General features: G+C 18.1%; 5 protein-coding genes across 5 annotated transcripts in view; 2 read left to right on the top strand and 3 right to left on the bottom strand.

Annotated features, from left to right (window-relative positions):
* Nucleotides 1-1,288: 1,288 nt before the first annotated feature.
* Nucleotides 1,289-2,842, bottom strand: PF3D7_1343200 (tRNA guanosine-2'-O-methyltransferase, putative; the record flags this gene model as incomplete). The annotated part of the gene is made up of 1 exon (XM_001350117.1): nucleotides 1,289-2,842. The coding sequence occupies one exon, from the start codon at nucleotides 2,840-2,842 to the stop codon at nucleotides 1,289-1,291; it is 1,554 nt and encodes a 517-aa protein (XP_001350153.1).
* A 3,939-nt stretch (nucleotides 2,843-6,781) lies between these two features.
* On the top strand, nucleotides 6,782-7,729 carry PF3D7_1343100 (conserved Plasmodium protein, unknown function; the record flags this gene model as incomplete). Its single annotated transcript, XM_001350116.1, has 1 exon — nucleotides 6,782-7,729. The coding sequence occupies one exon, from the start codon at nucleotides 6,782-6,784 to the stop codon at nucleotides 7,727-7,729; it is 948 nt and encodes a 315-aa protein (XP_001350152.1).
* Nucleotides 7,730-9,298: 1,569 nt separating this feature from the next.
* Nucleotides 9,299-10,518, bottom strand: PF3D7_1343000 (phosphoethanolamine N-methyltransferase; the record flags this gene model as incomplete). Its single annotated transcript, XM_001350115.1, has 4 exons — nucleotides 9,299-9,918; nucleotides 10,022-10,104; nucleotides 10,276-10,306; nucleotides 10,452-10,518. The coding sequence occupies 4 exons, from the start codon at nucleotides 10,516-10,518 to the stop codon at nucleotides 9,299-9,301; spliced, it is 801 nt and encodes a 266-aa protein (XP_001350151.1).
* A 2,924-nt stretch (nucleotides 10,519-13,442) lies between these two features.
* On the top strand, nucleotides 13,443-25,019 carry PF3D7_1342900 (AP2 domain transcription factor, putative; the record flags this gene model as incomplete). The annotated part of the gene is made up of 1 exon (XM_002809016.1): nucleotides 13,443-25,019. The coding sequence occupies one exon, from the start codon at nucleotides 13,443-13,445 to the stop codon at nucleotides 25,017-25,019; it is 11,577 nt and encodes a 3,858-aa protein (XP_002809062.1).
* Nucleotides 25,020-25,967: 948 nt separating this feature from the next.
* Nucleotides 25,968-27,411, bottom strand: part of PF3D7_1342800 (phosphoenolpyruvate carboxykinase) — a gene marked incomplete at both ends in the record, with an annotated part of 1,752 nt that continues 308 nt past the window's right edge. Inside the window, one exon of the mRNA XM_001350113.1 lies at nucleotides 25,968-27,411. This exon is cut by the window's right edge and continues 308 nt beyond it. Coding sequence (XP_001350149.1) covers nucleotides 25,968-27,411 — 1,444 coding nt within the window.

Genomic DNA, 27,411 nt, shown 5'->3' with positions numbered 1-27,411 from the left:
ATTCTTTTATTTGTTATATATAAATTAGTATATTTATAATATATTATATATATATGTATGTATACTAATGTTTATAGGGTTACGAATACATTATATTATATTACATTATATTATTTTTCTTTTTTTTTTTTTTTGGAAAATTATATATATATGTTTCTTAACAAAAGAATCATACATACATACATATATATAATATATATATATATATATATATATATATGTGCAATATTTTAATTATTTATTTATTTATTATTTTTTTTTATCAGTGTTTTGGAAATAATAATTTATATAATGTATTTATATATATATATATATATATACTAACATATTTATGTATATACGATTATCATTTCTTTGATTTTTTCCATAGTTTTTAGTTTAAAATATTATATTTTTCCCTTTTTTTTTTTTTTTTTTTTTTCTTTTATCTAATCTTTTCGATTAGATATATCTGCACATTTGAAATATTAAAGTACTATCCAGATATAAAATATTTTTTAAAAGGTATTGAATTATGTATATGTTTGTATGTATATCTATTTTAATATTTAGACTTCATGTGTCTAAGGTTCATTTATTAATACTCCAGAGTGCTATTTGAATTTATTCTAATATAAAATAAATAATATATGTATATAATATATATGTATGTATGTATTTATTTCCTTTTTTTTGTTTGTAAAAGAACATAAAAAAATAAAACGATTAAATATTATTGGAATGAAAAGTGAAAGAAAATTTTATAAGTTTTATGATAATATAATAAATTCATATTTTTATTTTAAAACACGAAAAAATATTGATTCCTTATGAGGAACTTTTTTTATTTTATTTCATGAATTATACAAAATTTAAAGCATGACACACAATTATATTATGTGCGAAAAAGAAATTAAAGCGGTTTAAAAAAATACAATATATATATATATATATATATATATATATATTTATATATATGTGTGTAATTTTTTATTTATTAAAAAACAGAAAAAAAAAAATATTAATATAAATATATATAATAATTCATAATTATTTTGTGTAAAATAAAAAGGAAATATTCCTTTTTTATTGCATATTTATATATATAATAATCTTTATACACATATGACAAAATAAAAATATTACATATATATATTTTTTATGTGATTGAAAAATAATTATATATTTAATTCAAAAAAATAAAATAATAACACATAAATATATATATATATATTTTTCCCCTTTTCATATGAATTTATATTTAATTATAAAAAAATTAAACATATGAGCATAAATTGACATTACTCAATTATACCTTTCTTGCCTTTCTCTGCATTGATACTATTAGTCTTCCTGTAATGGGAGTAAATGTTTGCAAATCATAAGAAATTAAATAAAAATCAGAATGTTTTAAAATATTTATTTCTTCTTGTATTGTATCTAATTGTACAGGAAACAAAAAAACTAACATACCATTATCAACTAGAACATTTGATGCAATATTTAATAAATCTTTTACAGCTGAAGTACAATTATATGTAATAGTTTTTGCATTTGAAATATTTTTTTCTTTCTTTTTTAATTTTTCTTCACTACTACATAAATTATTATTATTATATTCATTTATACTTTGTTCATTTTCTACACATATAGGTAATATATCCCTATTTTGCACATTATTCATTTCTACATTATTATTTACACATATCCTTACAGTTGCTCTATTTCCATATGGTGGATCTGTAATTATAGCATCAACCCATGGCTTATGAAAAAAGTTCCAAGTAGGATTTGAATTATCAGATACAATAATTTCTGGTATATTTAAATTATAATATAAAAAATTTTCAAATATTGATTTATTATTACTTTTATGCTTCATATGAGGATTTAAATAAGATAATTTATAGCCTTTTAATAATCTTATATCAATATCATTACCAATACATATAGCACCAAAAATCGAACTTGTTATTAATAAACCACCTGAACCAACAAAAGGATCTAATACAATATCACCTTTTTTTATTTTTGCTATATTACACATAATAAATGCTAAATCATTATCTGTTGTAGTCGGTCCTAATATTGGTCTTTTATTTAATGCATATGAAGTCCACCAAGCTATTTTTGGTTTTCCAATTATTTTATGATCATTTTTTAATTTATTTATATTATTCATATATTGATTTCTACGAAGTGCAATACATTTTCCAAAATACACTCTTTTTAAAATATGGGAATGATTACTTTCTTGTTCATATTCCTCAATTAATCCAATTTGTACTTGGGGATTCATTAAATCAATATTTGTATATGGTTCTAATAATATTTTAAAAAAATTCATTTTGTCTACTTTTTCTTCTTGATTAATTATTTTTCCATATGAATTAAAACAAAAACACCATTTCTTATCTTTCAATGTTTTTTCAAATAAATCTTTTTTTAATAATAATTCTTTTAATATTTCATTATATGAATTCCCTTCACTCCATAATTCAATAACACCTTTTATTAAAACACTCCTTGATATTACATTTACCCATAAATCTTCTTCTGATATATTTATTTTAAGAAATACCTCATTTCTAAACTTATTTGTAATCATCCTACTAATCTTAAATTTCTCTTCCCATTCTCTATTTTTTCTATCACAGCTTTTTTTTACTGTTTCGAATAATTCTATCTGATTCATATTATATTCTTCCTTCTTCTCTCTATCATTTTCTTTTTCCTTTCCTTTTTCTTTTCCCTTTTTATCGTACTCCTTTCCATATCCGTAGATTTCCAACAAAGAATTTAATTCACTAATTTTACAGTCATCATATTTGTTATGACTACTAAACCAAATGAGATAAGGCATTATTAATTATTTTAATTATAATTTGAATTTTTTTTTTTTTTTTTAATTTTTTGACATAATTTTTAAAATATATAAATAAAATCATATACATAATATGTAATATTTTTAAAATTTACAAAAACAAAATAGAAAATGAAAAATAAAAATAAAAAAAAAAAAAAAAAGAGTGGGAAAAAAATTAATTGAATTATATATTATTATGATAAAATAAATATGTATTATATATATATATATATATATATATATATATAATATATTTAATGAAAAAATAATAAAGTATATAATTGACAAAAATGTAATAATATTCAATTATTTTGTATTAATATATATATATATATATATATATATATATATATATATATATAAATATATGTATAATATATATTTATAGTATAATTTATATACATATATATTTTTCCTATACATATGTATAATAGTATAACAAAAAGGAGAACATTAATAAATAAATATATAATATATAATATACAACATATAAATATATTATTATAGCATACAACAAAATATTATATATATATATATATTATTATATATATAATATATATTTTTTTAAACATAATAATTAATAAATATTTTCTTTAATTTTAAAAATTTAATTGCATTAATACTAAAAAAAAAAATTATATAAATAAGTGGTTATATATATATAAAACATAAAAATATATTAATACATATAAATAATATCCCTTTGTACGTATTTTTTTTTATTATCATTTTTCACATAGGTACGAAGAATCCTTGATTAAATAAACTTAAAAATTCTTTTTTAATTTATAATATCCCTCATTATATCTTTCTCTATTTATTATATAATTTGTAAATTATATGTTCTGCCCTTTTTTTATTTTTTTCTTCTCTTATTCAATACATAAGGAAAAAAAAAACTGTGATTATTTAAATGGATGCACACATGCATTAAATAAAATATAAAAGAATTAGGAATATTCACATACTTGTACATATATATATATATATATATATATATATATATATAACAAGGAACAAAAAAAAGAAATATATATATATATATATATATTTATGTACTTAATAATTTATTCACTTTTTTATTGTATTTTAAAATTTTATTTAATTTTTCATAAATTAGACGTAATGAACTGACAAAATTAAAAAAAAAAAAAAAAAAAAAAAAAAAGTTTCATTAAAAATGCACAATTTATGCCTCCTTTTATAAAATAAAATCAAATCATTCATATCAACGAATAATATATATATATAATATGTACATATATAATATATATAAACAGAAAAAAAACATATCAAATAAAAAATATTTCAAACTGTTCTTTTTTTAGTTTTCCTTTTTTTTTTTATTTTTTTCATTCATATTCATTATACGTATTAGAAATATATATAATGTGACATATAATATATACATATATATATATATATATATATATATATATATGTGTATATAAAGAAAATGCAGATGATACACAATACATTAGCGAATTCATTATTGTATGCATACTGCATTGGAAGTATATATGAAGCATTATATTAACACATACATATTATATATGTTTATATAATGAAAAAAAAAAAAAAAAATTGAAAAAATACATAACTAATATTATAATGTTAAAAATGTATAAATGTAAAATACTATATTAGAAAACTTGTTTTGTTTAAAGCACTGTAAAAAACTTCTAGATATGTATTTTTTTTTTTTTTTGTTTTGTTTTCCTTTTTTTTATTTTCTCTTATATATTTGCATAGTTATATATATATATATATATATATATGTATATGTTTATTTATTTATATGCATATATAAGATTATACATACATACATATATATATATATATATAATATTTTTGTCCAATTATTTAGCATCATGACTTATATACATATTTTAATATATAATTAATATTATTTTATTTTATTTTATTTTTCAAATAATATTAGGCACCATATATACATATTTATATATTATAAAAACAATATTAAAGATAATTTTACCTTTTAATCTTATATATATTTATGTGTATATGTATATTTTTATATGTACTTTCTTTCTTTCTTTCTTTTTTTTTTTTTTTTTTATTATCTTTTTTCTTATTTTTTTTTTTTTTTGTTCAATCGTTTTATGTCATTTATATTATTCGATTTCTTTTAAATGATATATATATATATATATATATATATATATATATATTTATATTGAAAGGATTATTTTAACTTTTAAGTAATTTATATTTATTTGTGAGTACATTATAATAAAGAAAAGTATTTAAGTATATACATATATGTTCAATATATATAATTATATATATATGCATTTTTTTTTGATTTTAAGATATATATATATATATGATATCCATAAACTTTTTATTATTATTTAAACAAATGGACTAAGATATATTATTAAATATTTATATTTATATATATATATATATATAACATGTTTGTGAAAATGTTTGCACCTTTTTAAAGGCATGTATGCATATCCAAATATTGTTGTATTGTTAGGAAGGAAAAATATAAAAGTGGAGGACATAAATTAAAATAATATCATATAACAGAATTGTTATATTTATATAATATATATACATGTGTTTTATATCTTTTTTAAGGTGAATTTTTTCATTCATTTTTGCTTAAATATGCCTGCACCCCTTTGAAATATATTTATATATATTTATATGTTTAATATATATGCATATTTGTGTGTACAAATTATATATATATATATATATATATTCCTTTTCTTTTAATTTATTTTTCTTTTTATTATGATATATGCGTTATAAAAATGAGAAATACGTACGTTCAGAAATTATGAGTGATATATTATTTATTTTAAATTGTGATTTTATTTTTCGTCCAAAATTATTAGATGTTGTTATATATATATATATATATAAATATATATATATATATGTCCTTTTTGTAGTTTTTTAATTTAAATTTTTTTTTTTTTTTTTAAATATAATGTTGGAATACACATAAATATATATAATATACATGTGTATAATATATAGTAATATATGATGCATTTTTAAGTCTATTTTTTTTTTTTTTTTAATTAAAACATATGGATATACCATATTTATATAAAGAATTTTTTTTTGTGTAACCATAGACTTCCATAATATTATAGACGTACGAATATATATAAAAGAAGGAATTAGAATGAGTACAAATATATAATACATAAATGTGCATATGTATATATATATATATATATTTTTTTTCTCTTCATTAATACATCTGTTGAATGTATAAATATCTTCATATATCAATAGTTACAATGTTACACAAATAGATTTATGAAAATAACTAATAAATTTTATTACATATAATATATTATATAAATGAAAATAAGTTTAAACCAAAAAATAAATAAATATATATATATATATATATATATGACTTCATTTTTTATGTATTATATAGATTTATATTCAAAGGTATAATAAATTAAAGTACTGGAAAATAAATTATATTGTATATACATAATTCTATATTGTATGTCATATATATTATATGACATGTAATATATATGTTGAATTTTTGTGGTGTGTTTTTTTCTTTCTTATTTTTTCATTTTTCCCTATTTTTTTTCTTTACATTATATGAACTTTTTACATATAAAATAAGTATTAAAAAAAAAAGAAGAAAAAAAAAAGAAGAGTAGTTATAAAAATATATAACTTGTATAATTATAAAAATTTCTTTTTTTTTTGATTTTTGGTTTAATCCTTATTTTATATTTACCAAATATATATATATATATATATATATATGTACCTTGTTTTTGTTTATAAAAATATATAAAGTAGGAAAAAAAAGAAAAACAAAAGAAGATTATAAAGATAAATATTAAAAAAAAAAAAAAAAAAAAAAAAACAAGAAGAATAAGAACAAGAAAAAAAAAAAAAAACACATATAAATTAAACATGAGAAAAGAAGAAATGAATAGGAATTTTCAAAATGCGTCATGTAAAGAAGACAATTATATCAAAGCTTGGCTTAAGCAAACGGAAAATCCCGAATTTTATAAAAACTTGAATGATTTAGATGATCAGTCATATACGAATGAATTTGTAAAGGTTGTCGATTTTAATAATTTTAATAGTAATTTTATAAATAATATGATGGAAGAACCTTTTGGGGATGAATTTAGTAAACAAAAAAAAAGAAAAGCATATAGCTTATTTTATAGTAATGAAATTGGACCGAATAATGAGGAAAATTATGATTTGAAGAATATATATACATCATTTGATGATTCAGATGTTAAATATTTAAAATCCTTAGATAAGACACCATCAGGAAATATGAAAGATAGAGTAAAAGGTCGATATAAAGATGAACATATGTCTATAAAAAAATTAAAAAGAGAAAATATATGTAATGAAAATAATGAACCAATATTTCCTAATAATATTATGATGGATAATTCACCTTATTATAAATTTAGGCATAGTAATAAAAAACCTAGTTATGGAAGTGAAAGCACTAATGAATTTTTTAATAATTATGATTTTGAAACACCTATAAAAATATTAAGTTCAAAAAAAAAAAGTTATGACTTCAAAAATAGAAAAGATAATTCTACAAATACAACAAAAGAAAATTCTTCTAGAGAAAATGTTTCATCCAATAATAGTGAAACCAAAAGAACAATAAACTTTTCCAATAAAACAGATGATTTTAATGATATACCATTTAACTCAGATAATGAATATATATCATCACCTGAATATATGGATCATGAGCAAAATACAAAATATATTAACAAAAAACAAAGAGAAGTAAATTTCCTTGGACAGAAACTAGAATATAAAGTTGTTGGTAATGTTATAAATTGCTCTAAAAATCATCCACAATTTACTTTGTTCTGATGAAATAAAATAAAATAAAATAAAAAAAATTAAAAAAAAAAAAAAAAAACAATAATAATTTAATTCATTTGGAGAATAAATATAAAAGAACTTTTATTTTTTTTTTTTTTTTTTTTTTCAAGTATATATTTAATGAATAATATTATACATAAATATAAACGTGTACATATATAAATATATATATATATATATATATATAAGTATACTTTTTATTTATGTATTTGAAAAAATTAAAAATATAATACAAATTCTTAAATTATAAGAAATGTTATTATAATTATTATTATATTATTATTATTATTTTCTTATTGTTTATTTTAATTTTATTATTTTATTTTACTTAATTGTTTTTTTTTTTTTTTTTTTTTTTTTTTTTTTTTTTTTCTTTTGGCTCATTTTTTAAATTAGGATAATAATTATTTGTTACTTTTTTTTCTTTTTTTTTTTAATGAAACTTATGTTCATTTAATAATAAAGATGAAAAAAAAAAAAATTTTAATTTTTTTTGATTATCATATTAAACGCTTATTTTTTTTGTCTACGATAATTTATTGACTTTTTTCTTTTTTTCTATATATATAAAAAAATATATATAAAACAAATGTAAAGCATATATTTTGATATGTAATATTTTGAAGATTAATAATAAAATATAGAAGGGAAATTTTTAATTCAAATTATACTATGTATAGCATCGATCTTTTTGATATATATATATATATATATATATACATATATATGTTTGCATATTTATTATTTATATATTTTTCTATTTATAATTTATTTGATTTGTTTTTAATTAATAAGAAGTTTAATTATAATTAAAATAAAAAAAAAAAAAATAATAAAATGCATTTTATTTTTTTTTTTTTTCTTTTATGAATAATAAATAAATGTATAAAACTCCTTATTAATTATATGAAAGAGTAAAATGGATTTACAAACAAAGTACAATTATATAAATATTAAGATTATACATAATATATAGTTATGAGAGGTAAAAGGAAAATATGTACAATTCTCACAACTAAAAAATATATATATAATTTACTACTTTTACGTTATAAATAAATAAATAAATATATATATATAAATATAAATATATATATATATATATATATATTACTGAATTTTACTCTTTTAATTTGAATAATATAAAATATATTTCATTTATTTTAATAAAAATATAATCTAATTCTTCTTTATTTATTTTTTTTTTTTTATGATGAATTAAATTATATCTATACACAAACATACGCATGGTACGATTTTATGCACTTACAAAAGTATGCATAATATACATAAACATATACTACATAAAAATGAATTACATAAAAATTGAACAACTAAAAATATATGCTTGTGTGTGTATTTATCTAATACGTGTATAATACAACAACTGCATATTATGCATCGGGATACAGTAAATATATACTAACATGGAGGTATGTGTGTGTATTTAATAATAATTAATTATTATATATATATATATTATATATATATATATATTTATACATATATGTTGATATATATTTCTTTGTCTATATATGCACATATATTTTTTTGTTTTTAATTTTTGGTGGCCTTAAAATAACCCCATCTTTGCATTTTCCTCTTGCTATCTTTAATTTTTCTGGACCAGCCATCATCAAGACTAATAAATTTCTTTTCTGAAAACAATTTTAAAAATTCTTCTTTATTTTCATGTAAATATTTATGTTCTACTTCTAATAATTGATTCCAATAATCACTTAAATCTTTTGATACAACATTTTTAAAATTGCAAGCAGTAAGAATATCAGCATATTCTTCAACAGTTATTAAGGTATATTTCCTTTGTTTTACATATTCTTTAAATTCATCATCCCAATTTTCTTTTTCTGTTGCACAATAATCAGTAATTAATAAGGTACCTGTTGGTTTTAACCACTTGTAGCATTTCTGGAATAATTTATTTTTATTTTCGAGAGATAAATGTAATATTGCATCTCTACTATAAATTAAATCAAAATTATTCTCAGGAAATTCTTTTGTTAATATATCATTAGCTTCGAAAATAATTTTGTTATTTCCACTAACTCTTTCATTAGCCATATTTACAATATTAGAACATATATCTATACCGTGAGTATGTGCTCCGTATTTCTCATTGATATACATACAACCACCTCCTAAACCAGATCCGATATCTACATAAACAAAACATAAATATATACATAATATATATATTAATATATATATATATATTAATATTTATATATTATATAATATTGCTTATTTTTTTTTATTTACCTAAAACTTTCGAATTTTCATTAAGTTCAATATCGCTCAAGATTTTTTTGGTAGCTTCCAAACCTCCGGATGATATATAATTTCTGTTCATAAAAATTAAACACAAAATATTATATTCACACATATATATATATATATATTTAATAAAAAAAATAAAGGGGTGCACATTATTAATTATATTATATACATATATTTATATTTATATGTATGTATTTTTTTTTTTTTTTTTTTTTTTTTTTTTCTTATAATATTACTCTCCAAAAATGAACTCGTAAACCTTTACACCTAAAAAATAATATAAAAATAAAGTTAAGAATAATGATATAAAGGTTTTATTTATTTACATACAAAAATATAATCATCGCATTAATACATACAACATGTATATAATCATATTTATATTTTCATATGTGTGTAAAGTTTTTAGCACCTTCATCCGTATATTGATTATTTTCCAGGAATGTTTTATCAGAGTTTAAGTTTTCAATCAAAGTCATGATTAAATAAATGGGAACAAAACAGGATTCTAAGGTTTTTTTTTTTTTTTTTTTACAAAAGGAAATTCAACAGTAAAAAAAATACAAATATATATATTATATATATATGTATATATGTACAATTAAAATTAGAACAAAAAAATTAAATCAAATTATAAATAACAATTCAAGATAAATAAAATAAAATAAAATAAAATAAAATAATAATAAATATTATTATATATATCCTTATTCTTTTCTTTTTTTAAAAGATATAAAAGCATTTATATATTTTGATAATTTTGTTTTAAATTTTATTTCTTTTTATTATATTATATTATATTATATTATATTTTAATATAAATATATATATATATATTTAATATTTTTATTTTTTTTTTTTATATGTTAAAAAAACTTTATAATTAAATAAATATATTATTAATGAAAAAAAAAAAAATTATAAAAATAACAAATACCATTCAACAATTTTAATGAAAAAAAATTTTAAGAAAGATAACAATAAAATAAAAAAATATATATATATTATAAATATATTTTTTTGAATAAATATATATTGATTGAAATGTTATATAAAATAAAAAGAAATACTATGCTAGAGCATATGAAATATAATCTATTATTATAATCTAATAATAATTTATTATTTTATTTTTGTATCTTATTATTATATAATTCAATTATTTTATATATCTTGTATATTCTTTATATATTAATATATTATATTATATATATATAATATAGCATGCTATTATATATATATATATAATTTTATTTATTTTATTCAAGTTATATATTTAATAATAAAAAAAATAATATGATATTATATATGTATGCAGTATGTATATTTATGTATGTTTGTATGTAGTATTTATTGTATTATTTATTTATTATTCATGTATGATTTATATATCGTCAATCTTAAGTAGCATGTATTTATGTATGTAGTTAAAATATATGTATATTTATTATTGTTAATATAACTTTAATTCATATAATATTTTCATATTTTTTAATATATATTTTTTATAATTAAGGAAATAAAAATAAATAGTAATGAAAATAAAATATTAGTGCATTATTTGATCAATAATCTTGTATTTTATTATTATTATTAATTTTTTTTTTTTTTTTTTTGGCTCTATATATCATATATATATATAATTAAAGTACATATAACCACAAAAATAATAGAAAATTTTAATTAAATCGAATTATATTTTTTTTTAGGAGAAGAGCAAAAAATACATATTTATAATTATATATTATATATATATAAATAAAAATATAATATAATATAATATAATACAAACATTATCCTTAAGTATAATCTAGGATATATAATAAATATTTTTTTTTTATATTTATTTTTTTATATTCAAATAAAATTATTTTTAATGTCCTCGTATTTACAATTTTGGAGCCCTTAAAATATGCATGTGTATAAATAAATATATATTATAATATATATATATATATAATGTTTTTAATTAATTATATATTTTATAAAGAAAAAAAAAAAAATTACGTACTAAATATATGTACCTTATGAATATTATCTTATTTGTAGAAATATATTATTTTATTCATTTATAAAGATATTATAAAAAAAAAAAAAAAAAATATTGAAGATCCTTATTTCATTGTCCTCATAAAAATTACATGCAAAAATATATATATATATTTATATTTATATATATAATATATAAAGGAAATTTATTCGAACAATAAATAATTATATTTTTCCATATTTCCTTTTTTTTACATCCCTAAAAATCCTTTTTTCTTTTCTTTTAAAATGTTTTCTTTACAACAAAAAAAAAAAAAAAAAAAAAAAAAATGATCCTTATTATATATATAATTAATATTATAGGTCTCGAACAAAAAAATTTGAATATATATATATGTACTATATATATTTATGTTAAATTTTTTGTTTTTTTTTTCCTTTTTTGATTTTGATTAAATATTAAAAAGGAAAAAATGAATTTTATAAAAATTTCATTTTTTTTTTTTTTTTTTTTTTTTGAGAACTTCGGTAAAATATAAGGGAATAATTTATTTTTATATATTTTTTAAAAATAATCTGCTGTATTAGCCTATTCAAAATATATTATACATATTAAATATATTATATATATAATTATATATATATATATATATATATATATATATTATAATATTCCTATAATAATAGCCATTTCAATTTTTTCTTCATCCATATTTACAGTATATTTTTATTTTCCTTCACACATTTTTTATATTTTTGTTGTTATTTTTTAATTAAAAGGGAAATATAGAAAACGACATTTTAATGAATCTTAAAAAAATTAAATATAAAAATATATTGGTAGGTTATAAATATGTCATATATTATATAAGTATATTATATTTTTTTATTTTATCAAGAGCTTAAAATAATAAACAAGATTTATTTTATATTATACTATAAATAATTAAACCTTAATTATATTAAATGTAATATATATATATTATATATATATATATGTAAATTTTTTTTTTTTTTTTTTTTTTTTTTTTTTTTTTTTTTTTTTTTTTGATGTTAATAAAATTATACATAGAAATAATTTATTTTAAAAATAAAAAAGAGAAATGTTTTCCCATATAATATACCAAATAAATTAATGAAAAAACCTCAAAATATTTCTTAAACTTTTAATTAATATATATATATATATATATATATATTTTTTTTTTTTTTTTTTTTTTATATATTTGTATACATAATATAAATTCTTACCATCATATTTTTATTTTTATCTTGTTATTCATATGATATTATATATCAAAAGATATAAAATAAAAAATTCAGTTGATGATTACATCTCTGAATTATATTTATGCTTTCCCTTAAAAAGATAGACGAAATATAAAATATCCAAAAAGTTTTAAATAATATAATAATGCAAAATAAAAGTGAATTCAACAGTACAAATAGTAAAGAATTTTATCAAGATGAATATGACAATGTTCCATGTCATAGAAATGAATACATTAATAATCAACATAAAAATGTAGATTATACAAATAATAATTATGTTCATGAAATGTCTTTGATAAATAACACAGAAAATCTACAAAATAGTAATAACTCTAATTTAATAAGTGTTAAAAATGAATTAACACAAATATATAATAATTTTCCATTCACTTATGAAGATGTAGATATTACTTGTAAAGAAAAAAAAAATGATCAAATTAAAATGTACGAAAAGGAAAATGTCAATATATATAACGAACAAAATGAACAAAATGAACAAAATGATCAAAATGATCAAAATGAACAAAATGAACAATATGAACAAAATGAACAAAATGAACAAAATGAACAATATGAACAAAATGAACAAAGTGAACAAAATAATCCTTTTTTTCTAGGTTCTTATAAAAAAGAAAATGACATAATACCATGTGATAATAATATAATACCATGTAATAACGAATCTTATAATTTACATATAAATAAAAGAAGTACAAATGAACCTCTTCCAAAAGATGAGTACTTATATAATGATAAAAATTATGAAATAAGTAATAAGAACAACAACAACAACAATAATAATAATAATAATAATAATAATAACAATAATTATAGTAATAATAATTATAGTAATAATAATTTTAGTAATAATTTATATGTAAATAAGCATGACATGGTGAATTATTATATGAAAGATAACAATGAAAAACTATTAAATCCCTCAAACTTTAATAATATATATCATCATAATGAATATCCTGATAATAATAATAATTGTAATGTAAATTCATTTCTCAAGAATAATGTAGGGGAAAATAATAAGTATAATAATTATATTGTACATGATAATATGTTTGATAATATAAATAATGTTAATTGTGTAAATAATAACATACATTCAGAGTCATATAATAAACCAACCATTTACAAAAATGTTATGAATTATCATAATAAAAACAATTATGATATGGTAACATATAGTAATAATAATTGTAATATATCTAATAACAATTATGAAGATATTATATCTCCATATAATACGTACAATGACGCAAATTGTAAATTTCAAAACTTTAATAATTATAATATGCCAATGCATGATAATTATTCAATAAAAAAATTATATCATAATAATAATTTTTATTATAATAATAATATTAATAATAACCATTATCAAAATAATTATCATCATAATAATATTTATAATAATATAGATACTGCACAAAATATAAATATACCTTTTCTTAATAATTATAATGAAAATATAAATACAGGATTATATAATAATATGATAAACAATAATATGAACACACAATACAATGCAACCCCTATGCTGAATCAAATGTTTTTAAATTATAATAATGATGAACATGTAAAAAATATACATAATGAGAATAATTTATCAAGTTATAAAAATATACCCATTGTACAAAACAATACATTTATTAATAATGAAGAATCTCATTTTATAGAGGATAAAAAATTGTATTATAATAATATGATAGATTCTAATAATATGGACATATTAAATTATAAACATCCTATTTATAATAATATGAATAATTCTGTTCAAAGAAAAGAAAAAAATGTAAAAACAATTCCATCATATATGAATAATTTATCTGATCAACATATTAGTGACAAGGATAATATTGTGTGGAAGCAGACATATAATAATATAAACATTGTAGGTGATAAAAAAGAAAATATAGATGAAATATATGATATGAATATTAATATATCTGCATTAAATAAAGAAAAATCTAATATCAATTTGGAAAAATATAAAACGGATTGTTATAATAGCAATATGATGGGACCTATTAATATGGATAATAAAATGAATGGAGAAAATATAATGAGTGGTGATAATAAAATGAATGGAGGAAATATAATGAGTGGTGATAATAAAATGAATGGAGGAAATATAATGAGTGGTGATAATAAAATGAATGGAGGAAATATAATGAGTGGTGATAATAAAATGAATGGAGAAAATATAATGAGTGGTGATAATAAAATGAATGGAGAAAATATAATGAGTGGAGAAAATATAATGAGTGGAGAAAATATAATGAATGGAGAAAATATAATGAATGGTGATAATAAAATGAATGGCGAAAATATAATGAGTGATGATAATAATTATAATTCTCCTTGGGATGTTAATTTTCCAAATTCGCTGTATAATAATAATTGCATAAGTAATAAAAGCAAATATACAAATAGAAGTAACTCATATGAACTTAGTTTATTTAAAGATAATAAAAAAAATAACATTAATAGTAATAGCAATAGTAATAACAATAATAATAATAATAGTAATAATAATAAATATGATGATATGTTGAATAAGAAGATGTTATATAGTATTTATTTACAATCATTATTAAATAATTTGAATAATGAAATATATAATGATAATGAGCATGACGATGATATTAGTACTTCTGTATTTTATAAAGATTATTTAAAAAGAAATAATATAAATAATCAATTAATATTATATAATAAAAAAAGAAATATATCGAATAGATTCTTTAATAATATACCTAATATAAATAATTATTTTTCTTATTTGAATTATTATATTGAATCATTAAGATTATTATATAATAAGCTTTTAAGAAATCGAAATTTGATATTGATATTAGCAAAAGAAATATTTTCAAAGAATAAAAAACTTGATAAAACAAAAAAAAATATATATACTTCAAATAATGAAAAATATTCATATATAAGACAATTGTTATCAGTCCTATTACCCCAACCACCTATATATCCACCCTTCGAAATATGGTTTTTTATGAGTAAGAAATGTGCATCACAATTACATAAACTTCATTTAACAATATATATGGTATATCAAAAAATAATATATAATTTTTCTAATATATTGTTACAAATAAACAATGATATGAATATTACGAAACCAAATAAAATCCAGAAGGATATAAATGAAAGTAATGATTATTTAAATTTATATGATCATAATGAAAATGAAAAAAAAAATATTAAATATGATGATAAACATGAAGAAAGTTATAATCAAAGGTTATATAATTTAAAAAAAACAAATTTAGACACTAACCAAAATGATTCAAACTCACAAATACAATTAGATAAACCTATTATTAGTAATACATTACCTACGACAGATGAAAAAATGATCATTTCATTAAATTCTCATAATAATGATGATCGTATTATAAATAATATGGATACAAATATGTTGATTCAAATAAATAAGAAACTTGAATATATTATCACATCTATTAATAATATTAATAAAATAATAATGAACAAAAAAAACGTACAGAATATTTTACAAGGTCATCATAATATAAATGAAAAAATGTATAATATGCATCCTATTAATCCTATACAAACAAGTAATTTGCGGACCTTTGAAAGTATTAGTGATAATATAATATCATGTGATGATGAAAATAATATAAATATTATTGAAGACGAAGAAAATTTTAAAAATACAAAAGAAAATAAAAATGAAACAACAAATGAAAAAACAAATGAAACAACAAATGAAAAAACAAATGAAACAACAAATGAAACAACAAATGAAAAAACAAATGAAAATACAAATGAAACAACAAATGAAACAACAAATGAAAATACAAACGATATAGATTATATAAATATCGATAAAGAATTAAGTAACAATATTAGCACAAATAAACAAATACATATTAATAACAATCAAATTATAGCATATAATAATTTGGAATATAATTCTTTGTTTAATAAATGGAATAATATAAAATCAGATATACATAATTATATTTATGAAGAAAATCCATTCAATATATTAGATAATATAAAATATGAACTAAAAGATGTATACAACCAAATGATGAATTTAAAAAAAACGGATAACATTTTAACTATAAATGATAAATTATTACATAATCTTTTAAAATTAGATAATTCAACTCATCAAATGGATATACCAAATATTTCATATGATAATAAATGGAAAGGAAGCAGCAACAACCATAATAATGACCTCAATAATAATAATAATAATTATTATCATAATTATTATCTTAATAATAATAATTTTAATGAAAATAAGAATGTGTTAGAAGAATTATTAAGTAATAATAATTGTTTTAATCGAATTAATAATCAATTTAAAAATAAAGATAATTTTAAAGAACCAAATTTAATGACTCATAATGATATTGCAGATGATATAAGTATATGTTCGAATGAAGATGTAAATGATATTATATATAATATAAATAGAACTGATGACATACTAAAAAGGTTAATGTATCTTTCTAATAATTATTATAATAATATGATAGAATATGATAATTATATATTACATTCATATCAACATAATGACCATATCTTAAATGAATTAAATAATAATACGGTTACATATTACAACAATATCAAAAAAAAAAAAAACTTTAATAATCAATTATTACCAAGAACAAAAAGAAATGAAGATTTTATATTTAATAATAATCATATTGTAACACCAAATAATATATATAATAATAATAATAATAATAATAAGTTAGCAGACTCGGAAATTATGGAAAACGTTATGCAGACTTGTAATCAAAATAATTATCAATTCAATAGAACTGAAAGCAATGATAATTTAAAAAATATTCCTCAAGAAAATAATTTTCTCTTACCTAATAGTAATATGGAAAAATTCGGTGAACTAATAAATGTAGATATGAACAATATTGAAAATAATATAAATATGTTTAATAATATGTATAATAATGTGAATAATAATATAAATGGTAATAATATAAATGGTAATAATATAAATGGTAATAATATAATTGGTAATAATATAAATGGTAATAATATAAATGGTAATAATATAAATGGTAATAATATAAATAATAATAATATCAATAGTAATAATATCAATAGTAATAATATCAATAGTAATAATATCAATAGTAATAATATCAATAGTAATAATATCAATAGTAATAATATCAATAGTAATAATATCAATAGTAATAATATCAATAGTAATAATATCAATAGTAATAATATCAATAGTAATATTTATAATAATATGTATAATATGAATTATAAAAATAATGTAATATCATCTAATAATAATTATATAAATAATATAAACAATGAACAACATTCGAACCCTATGAATTATAATACATATGGTTATGATTTATCAAATAATGTTAATCATTTATTTTATAATAATAATATTATGGACGGAAGATATAATATATCTAATAATAATATAATTCAAAATGAGAATATTAAAGGCATTTATCCTCATATTTATAAAAGCAATCATATGGTAAATGTTGAAACAAATAATTTTGATATATATGATAATGTACCTAATAAATATACTAGTATGGATAATAAAGACTTTGTTGGAGAATATATAAGTGATAGAGAAGAACGTTATTATGATATAAATATATTAAATGATGAAAATAACATAAATAAAAATATTATTAATAACAATATTAATGATATGAATGTTTATGATAATAATAGTATTCATAGTAACAATAATAACAATTTTGATTATATTAAAAATATTGATAATAATAATAATAATATTAATGATCGTGTATTTGATAGTAGAAATTCATATGAATGTTCTTTTCCCCTGTTAACGAATGGACCATATTATTATGAAAATGAAAATAATACTTCTTCAAATATATTATGTAATCAAGATGTAAATTTAACAAATAATAATTTTATAAATTATGAATCGAATATATCAAATAATTATAATCAACTGATATCAGATAATAATAATGAAGGGAATATAAATATGAATAAAAATTTTAATGTTTTTAATAACAATGTGTTGATAAATAATTGTACTATAAATGATAATAATGTGGATAATAATAAAATGATTGATAGTAACATGATTGATGGTAACATGATTGATAGTAACATGATTGATAGTAACATGAATGGTAATAATATGAATGAAAATAATATGAATGAAAATAATATTATTGAAAATAATATGAATGGTAATAATATTATTGAAAATAATATGAATGGTAATAATATTATTGAAAATAATATGAATGGTAATAATATTATTGAAAATAATATGAATGGTAATAATATTATTGATAATAATATGATTGATAATAACCTTATTGATAATAATATGATTGATAATAACCTTATTGATAATAACCTTATTGATAATAATATGATTGATAATAATATGATGGATAATAATATGTATGACCATATTAATAACTTCACGATAAATAGTCCAATGATAGATATGAATTCCTTTGAAGAAGATCCAAAGAATTATAACATGATACATATCAATGAAACAGATATAATAAATTTAACAAATGAGGACCTTATAAATAATAGTGAGAATTATTATAAACATGATAATACATCTTCTTATCTATTAAATTATCAAAACTGTAAAAATTTTGAATTAAAAAATGTATCAAATGTAGAAATAGAACAAACAAATATAATGGATAGTAATAATACGTATAATAAAATAACAGAAGAAAATGAAACGAATAGTTCTCATATCTTATTAGAAGAAAAAATTAATAAAACAAATGATATGTGTAAAAATGATACTGAAATAAATGACCATTCGTTAGCGATTTTGTTAAAAAAAAATCCAAGTGAAAAAAAAAAAATAATGAACAATCATCATAACAATAACAAAAAGAACAACAAGAAGAAAAAAAAGGATGATTTGCATGAACATAATAATAAAGAAAAATTACAGAATTGTCATAATGAATATTTAGATAGTAATGATTATAACTCAGATAACAATACTAATAAAGATAATGTATTTGTCATAAATAATATAAAAAATACAAATTGTAATATCAACCAAAATAATGATATCATTTCAAAAAATGTAGATAATAGTTCTAAGAACAATGATATTTCCAATGAAAAAGATAATATAAATAAAATGAAATTAAAGAAAATGTTAGAAATTACAAATAAATTAATTGGAAAAAAATATAGAGGTATATGCTATGACCCTACCAGAAATGGATGGTCAACTTTTGTGTATAAAGATGGAGTTAGATATAAAAAATTTTTTTCTTCTTTTAAATATGGAAATTTATTAGCAAAAAAAAAATGTATTGAATGGAGATTAAAAAATCTTAATCCAAGTTCACATGCCTATTCATTTTCTTTAAAAGCAAAAGAAGAATTTAACGAGGTTTTAAATGATAATTATAAAGATGTAGGTATATTATATGACAATAAAAAAGATAGTAATAATAATAATAATATTAAGAATAATGGTAATCAAGATGATGATGGGAATAGAGACATACTATACGTAAATGCTTTCTTGAATATATATAATGATGAAAACGTTAAGGAAAAATGTTTTACGGATGACAATGATAATGTTAAGGATAATGAAAAAAACACAAAAGAAATAAAAATAATTAAAAATAAAATCCCTCCCCCCAAAAAAAAAACAGTACAAAATATAAGAACTAATGAGAAATGTAATGAAGAGAAAGAAATATATTGTGGGGATAATACAAATTTTAATGTAACAAATAATCATAATAATAATAATAATAGTAATGGTAATAATAGTAATGGTAATAATAGTAATGGTAATAATAGTAATATGCTGGATGAAAGGCAACATTCTTATTATAATGATACTATAAATGAAAAAAAAAAAAAAATTATAAATAAAAATACTATTAATATTCTTCATGATGACATAGAACAAACTTATTCTAAAAATAATAACTTGTGTGATAATAATTTATCAAATTTATTAAATGAAAAAAAAAATAATGCTCTAAATACGGGAAAAAGAAAAAATGACAGAGAGAATTATACGAACAACCATATGAATACTGATTCATTTTTACGTAATAATTCTGGTGATAACTTAATGGACAAAAATAAAAATTGTAAGTTATTTAGTAATACATTAGAAAATGATGAAACGTATTCTTGTGATACACAAAATGTACCAGATGATGTATTAAAAAATAATGAATATAAAAGAAAGAAAATGTGTACAGTATCAGAAGCAAAAATAATAAAAGATACTAACGATTTTGTTGATATGATGTATACCTTGGTGGAAAGAAATAATACATTTGATAACAATTCTGATTTGAAAAAAGATCAAATGGATAATAAAAAGGAACAGGAAGATGTAGAAAAAGATGTAAAAGAAAATGAAAAGAATGATATAAAAGAATATGATGAACACAAAGATGTACATGTAGATGTAGAGGAAGGATTAAAAAAAACAACAAGGAACCATTTAATAAATATAAATAATTGTGATACATATAATCATGAGAATAATAATAATCAGAATTATCTAATTCATAATAGTACTAATAACACAAAAACAAAAAATAAATCATGTATTGATAATATTGACCTCACGTTGAATAATATAAATTGCGAAATTCCTTTAATAGAGGATAATTATTTATATGATAAAGATAAAATTATGAATGATATAAATACATACGAAAATATAGAAGATATAAATGGTAAACACCATAATAGTTGTAATTTTATGAATGTAGATTACAAAAAAGACAAACATGTTACTTCATATAATGATAATTTAAAAAATAATGAAGAAGATATATTTTTTAATAATAGTAATAAAAATAACTTTGTTTTACATAATAATAATAGTAATAAAATAAAAAATGATGAAAATTATTTTGCTTACAAAGATAAATTATTAAAATATATGAATACATGTAAATATACTAATGATGAAGAAAAACATATATTTCTTCAGTTTCTAAAAATAAAAACAGAATGGGTACTAGTAGAATTAAATAACTTAGAAGAAAAATATCATCATTATTTTAGAAATAAAATTGAATCTTTTTATAAAAATTATTTATTAAAAGTAAAAAATAATAAAAAACAAAATGAAAATATAAAAGAATTAGAAATAATATTTGAAAATAAATTAAATACTCCATGGATGTGTATGATATTTCCTTATTATTTTATATCCTATTTTAATTATAAAATTTTTTGTATTTTAAAATGTACAAAAAAAAAAAGAGTAAGAAAAAATACAAATTTAATAAAAGATAAAATACTTACTTCAAAACTTAAAGGAGTAAATTTTATAAAATATAAAAAAGCATGGTGTTTTACATATGTAGATGTTGATGATAAAAAAAAAAAAAAAATTTTCCCAGTAAATGATTATGGTTTTGTTGAATCCAAAGCTTTATCTATATTATTCAGAAAGAGTTTCTTTTTCCATTTAAATAAAATACATAACTTTTTAAAAAATATTCTTTATAATAAAAATAATATATCAAATACTATGATAAATCAAGGAAATACTTATAATAATATAAATGAATATATTGATCATTATAAAAAATATGAAGAATTTCTAGTATGCTATGGCAAAATTATTTATTTTAATGAGATGAAAAATATATATATATGTAGCGAAAATAAACAGAACGCTTTAAATTATATGCCAAAGGAAATAAAACGTCAAATATGTAACAAAATGTGTTCTCATAAGGAATATAATATGGATAATAGTATGGATAATAGTATGGATAACAATATAGATAACAATATAGATAACAATATAGATAACAATATAGATAACAATATAGATAACAATATAGATAACAATATAGATAATAATTTATGTAAAAATTTATGTAACAAAATTGATCCAATAAACCTATTAATAACTACTAGATATTATTTTTTTAAAAAATCCAAAATAATGAATTTTCCAAAAGGATTGGTTTATTTATCTGGATATTTTTTATGGCTAGTTGCATTTTTAAATAATGAGAAGCAAGAAATAATTATATCCTTTTCTGTACGTAAATATTCATATGATATAGCTAAAGCGAAATGTTTAGAATGTTATTATTGTTTATTACATAAATATAAATTCAAACCGCTTAATATATCAGGTGTTATAGATATTGTATTAGAAAGTGATATCGAATGTAAAAATTATAATTTATTAGATTATTCATCTGAAGATATTATGTCACTAGAATATCTGTTTCTATATTTTTCTCCTTCTTCATATGTTTTACATAATAATACATTATATAAAAAAATTTCACGTAAGAATCAAGAATTACATAAGCAATATGATAAATTATTTCCAGGACAATATGTACATTTGAATACTTATCAAACCTATGAAATAACAAATAATGATTTAATAGATAATAATATAAAATGTGCAAACGCTGAAATGGTGTCTAATATATATAATGATAAATTATATCAAGATGATAAGAATAAGTTTATATCTCCTAGAAATGAACAAAACATATTGGGTACTATGATATATAATAATCAAGAGGAGTACCATGATGTAAATATGGATCAAATCAATAAAAATAAGGAGGAACCTATAACAAATATAACAAAAAATATATCAAATGATTTATCTCCTTTAATATATGACCATCAAAATATTACATATAAGAAAAATGACAAGAAAAGTATTCCCTTATGTTTTTCAGATGATGAAGAAGCCAAAGAAATTAATGATAAGATAAAAAAGAAAAAAGATATCAATTTAAATTGTATGAGTAATTTACACAATGAAATTAGTAAAAAAAGTGCCAACATAAATATTACAAATCATAATATAAATGTGCAGATGAATGATTCGATGAATGGACACTTGGTGGACGAAAAAATACATATGGATAATAAAAATAATACTAACAAAATTGATAATAATATAAATAATATACATAATATAAATAATATACATAATAATAATAATAGTTGTAGTTCTTGTTGTTTTTATGTTAAACATGTAAACAGAGAGAGTGATAATGGTAATTCAGAGAATTTGTTTACCTCCAAAACGTTTCAAGACACTTATAAGCAAACATACATAAATAATGATTATTACAAAAATATATTAAATAAAAATATATGTTTCTTTTTCGATAATAATATACAAGATATTTATTTAAAAAAATATTATGATGAATTGTTTAATGAAAAATCAAATGAAGATGAAAATATAAAAAATGAACATATTTTATTCAAAAGAATTGACAAAAAAGAAGAAAACATTGGAATTTTTATTTTATTAAACTGTCAATGGTTATCTGATTCTTTTGTTAATAACGTTAATCAAATAGAAACAAAATATGCTGATATTTATTCTTTTAAAAATTATCTCAATACATGTGAAGAAGTTTATAATTGGAAACATAAAAAGAATTTTATTAAAGATTGTGCTGAAATTTCAAAAAAATTTCCAAGAATTGTTGGTGTTCATTATGATTCTTATGCAACTGCATGGGTTGTTAATTGCTCATTTAATAAAAAAAGACATGATAAAAAGTTTTCTGTAAAAACATTTGGATTTTTACAAGCAAGAAAGCTAGCTATTGAATACAGGGAAAGGTGGATACAATTAAAGGCTTTCCATCGTCTAAATAATTTAAAAAAAAAAACAGAAAAATTATAAAAAAATAATATTATATCTATATATAATATTTATTGTTTTTGTTTATATATATATATATATATATATATATATATATACATATATTTTTTTTTTTTGTATACTAATTAATTTTTCTCTTTTCTTTTTTTCTTTTTTTTTTTTGTACTTCCTAAAAATTGAACTTTACACAAAAATTATAGAATTAAATAAAATCATATATGATATAATATATACCCACAGACATATAGACATATACACATATTTTATTTCTCTTTTTTTAAAAAATGTAATACCATATGTAGTATTAAATACAATTGTCAGTTAGATATTTTTTAATTTTTTTTCTCTTTCTTTTTAGTATAAGGAAAAAAAAAATAATAATAATAAAATGGTACATTTTTTTAATGTAAAAGTTAACATCATAATAAAAAAATAGTACCATTATATATATATTTTTTTTTTTTATAACATCTTAAATGTACAAATATGTCCTTATTTTGATTTACTCAATATATAAATTCTTTAATTAGTTATTTGTTTAATTAATTATTTTGTTAATAAACATTATTATTAAATATGACTAAAATGGATGATAATAATACTAATAAGAATAATGAATTGATAAAAAAAAAAAATAAAAAAAAAAAATTTTAAATTAAAAATAAAATACTATTTTTAAAAAAGAAAAAAAAAAAAAAGAAAGAAAGAATGAGAGAATGGATGCTTAACAAGTGATGAATAAAATGATTTTAATTATTGAACATTAGTACAATTTATAAATATTATATATTATATATATAATATATATTTGATACGTTTCGATAGGAAACGCCCAAATTATATTTTTAATTACAAAAGGGATTTTTTTAATAAAGATACTTAATAAAAATATAAATGTTGAAAAGAAATAATATATATACATATTAATATATATATATATATATATATATATATATATATATACATATTTTATAAGTTGGGTCCTCCAGACAAGATTTCAGGACCTGCCTTATCTAAGTACAACGAAAAATTATTAATAAATTCCTTCGCCAAGATTTGAAGATTTGTTAGATAATCTTCTTTGTCTTTCCATCCAATTAATGGATCTATTACCTCATCTGGTATCCCTTCTAAATGTTCTGGTATATTAAAATTAAAGATAGGTGTTTTTTTATATTGAATATTGTTTAATTTATTTTCATGTATATAGTCTACTAGAAGACGCGTATATTTGAGTGGTATTCTAATTCCATTATCTGAACCATAGGAACCATAAATCCATCCAGTATTTAGAAGCCAAACATTTGGTTTATGTTTTTGATATTTGTCTGCAAGCATTTGTGCATATATCATTGGATGTAAAGCTAAGAATGGTGCTGCATAACATGAAGAAAAAGTAGCTGTAGGTTTCAGAATATTATCTTCAGTTCCTGCCATTTTGCTTGTATATCCACTAACAAAATGATACATCATTTGATACACATCTAATTTACATAAAGGTGGTATAACACCAAAAGCATCACATGTTAATAATATGATATTTTGTGGGTGTGTATGTATATATGCTGGAATTTTAGCATTTTCTATATAAGAAAGTGGATATGCACATCTTGTATTTTCTGTAATAGTACAATTATTATAATCTACTTCTCTTGTAACTGGATCCATAACTACATTTTCTAATATAGCACCAAATTTAATGGCTTTATAAATTTCAGGTTCTTGTCTTTTAGATAATCCTTTACATTTAGCATAGCAACCTCCTTCTATATTAAATATTCCATCATCTGTCCATACATGTTCGTCATCACCAATAAGATATCTGTTAGCATCAGCTGACAAGGTTGTTTTTCCTGTACCAGATAAACCAAAAAATAAGGTCACATCATTTTTTTTTCCTATATTACATGAAGAATGTAATGGTAATTTCCCTTCCTTTGGCATTTTGTACATAAATAAGGTGAGTATACCCTTTTTCATTTCTCCAGCATATTGTGTTCCTAGAATAACCATATTCATAGATCCAAAATTTAATATAACTGATGTTTTGCTTGACATACCATCTGTTAACCTATTGGATGGGAATTCACCTGCATTGTATATAATAAAATCAGGTACAAAATTTTGTATTTCTTCAGCATTCTTTGGAGGAATAAGCATATTTAACATATATAAAGCATGATAAGCTCTAGAAGTAATAACACGAACTTTAATTCGACAACGTTCATCCCAACCTGCATATGCATCAATTACATATAAATTTGGTTGTAAATTTAAATAATCTATAGCTCTACTTTTATTAATTTCATATGATTTTTCTTTAATTGGTATATTTACATTACCCCACCATATATCATCTTCTGAACTTTTTTCTTGTACAATTCTTTTATCAGATGGAGATCTACCAGTTTTC

Source organism: Plasmodium falciparum (genome assembly GCF_000002765.6).
Source record: "Plasmodium falciparum 3D7 genome assembly, chromosome: 13".
Lineage (NCBI taxonomy): Eukaryota > Apicomplexa > Aconoidasida > Haemosporida > Plasmodiidae > Plasmodium > Plasmodium falciparum.
Note: the sequence above shows the minus strand (reverse complement) of the source record. Positions and strands in the feature narration are given on the sequence as shown.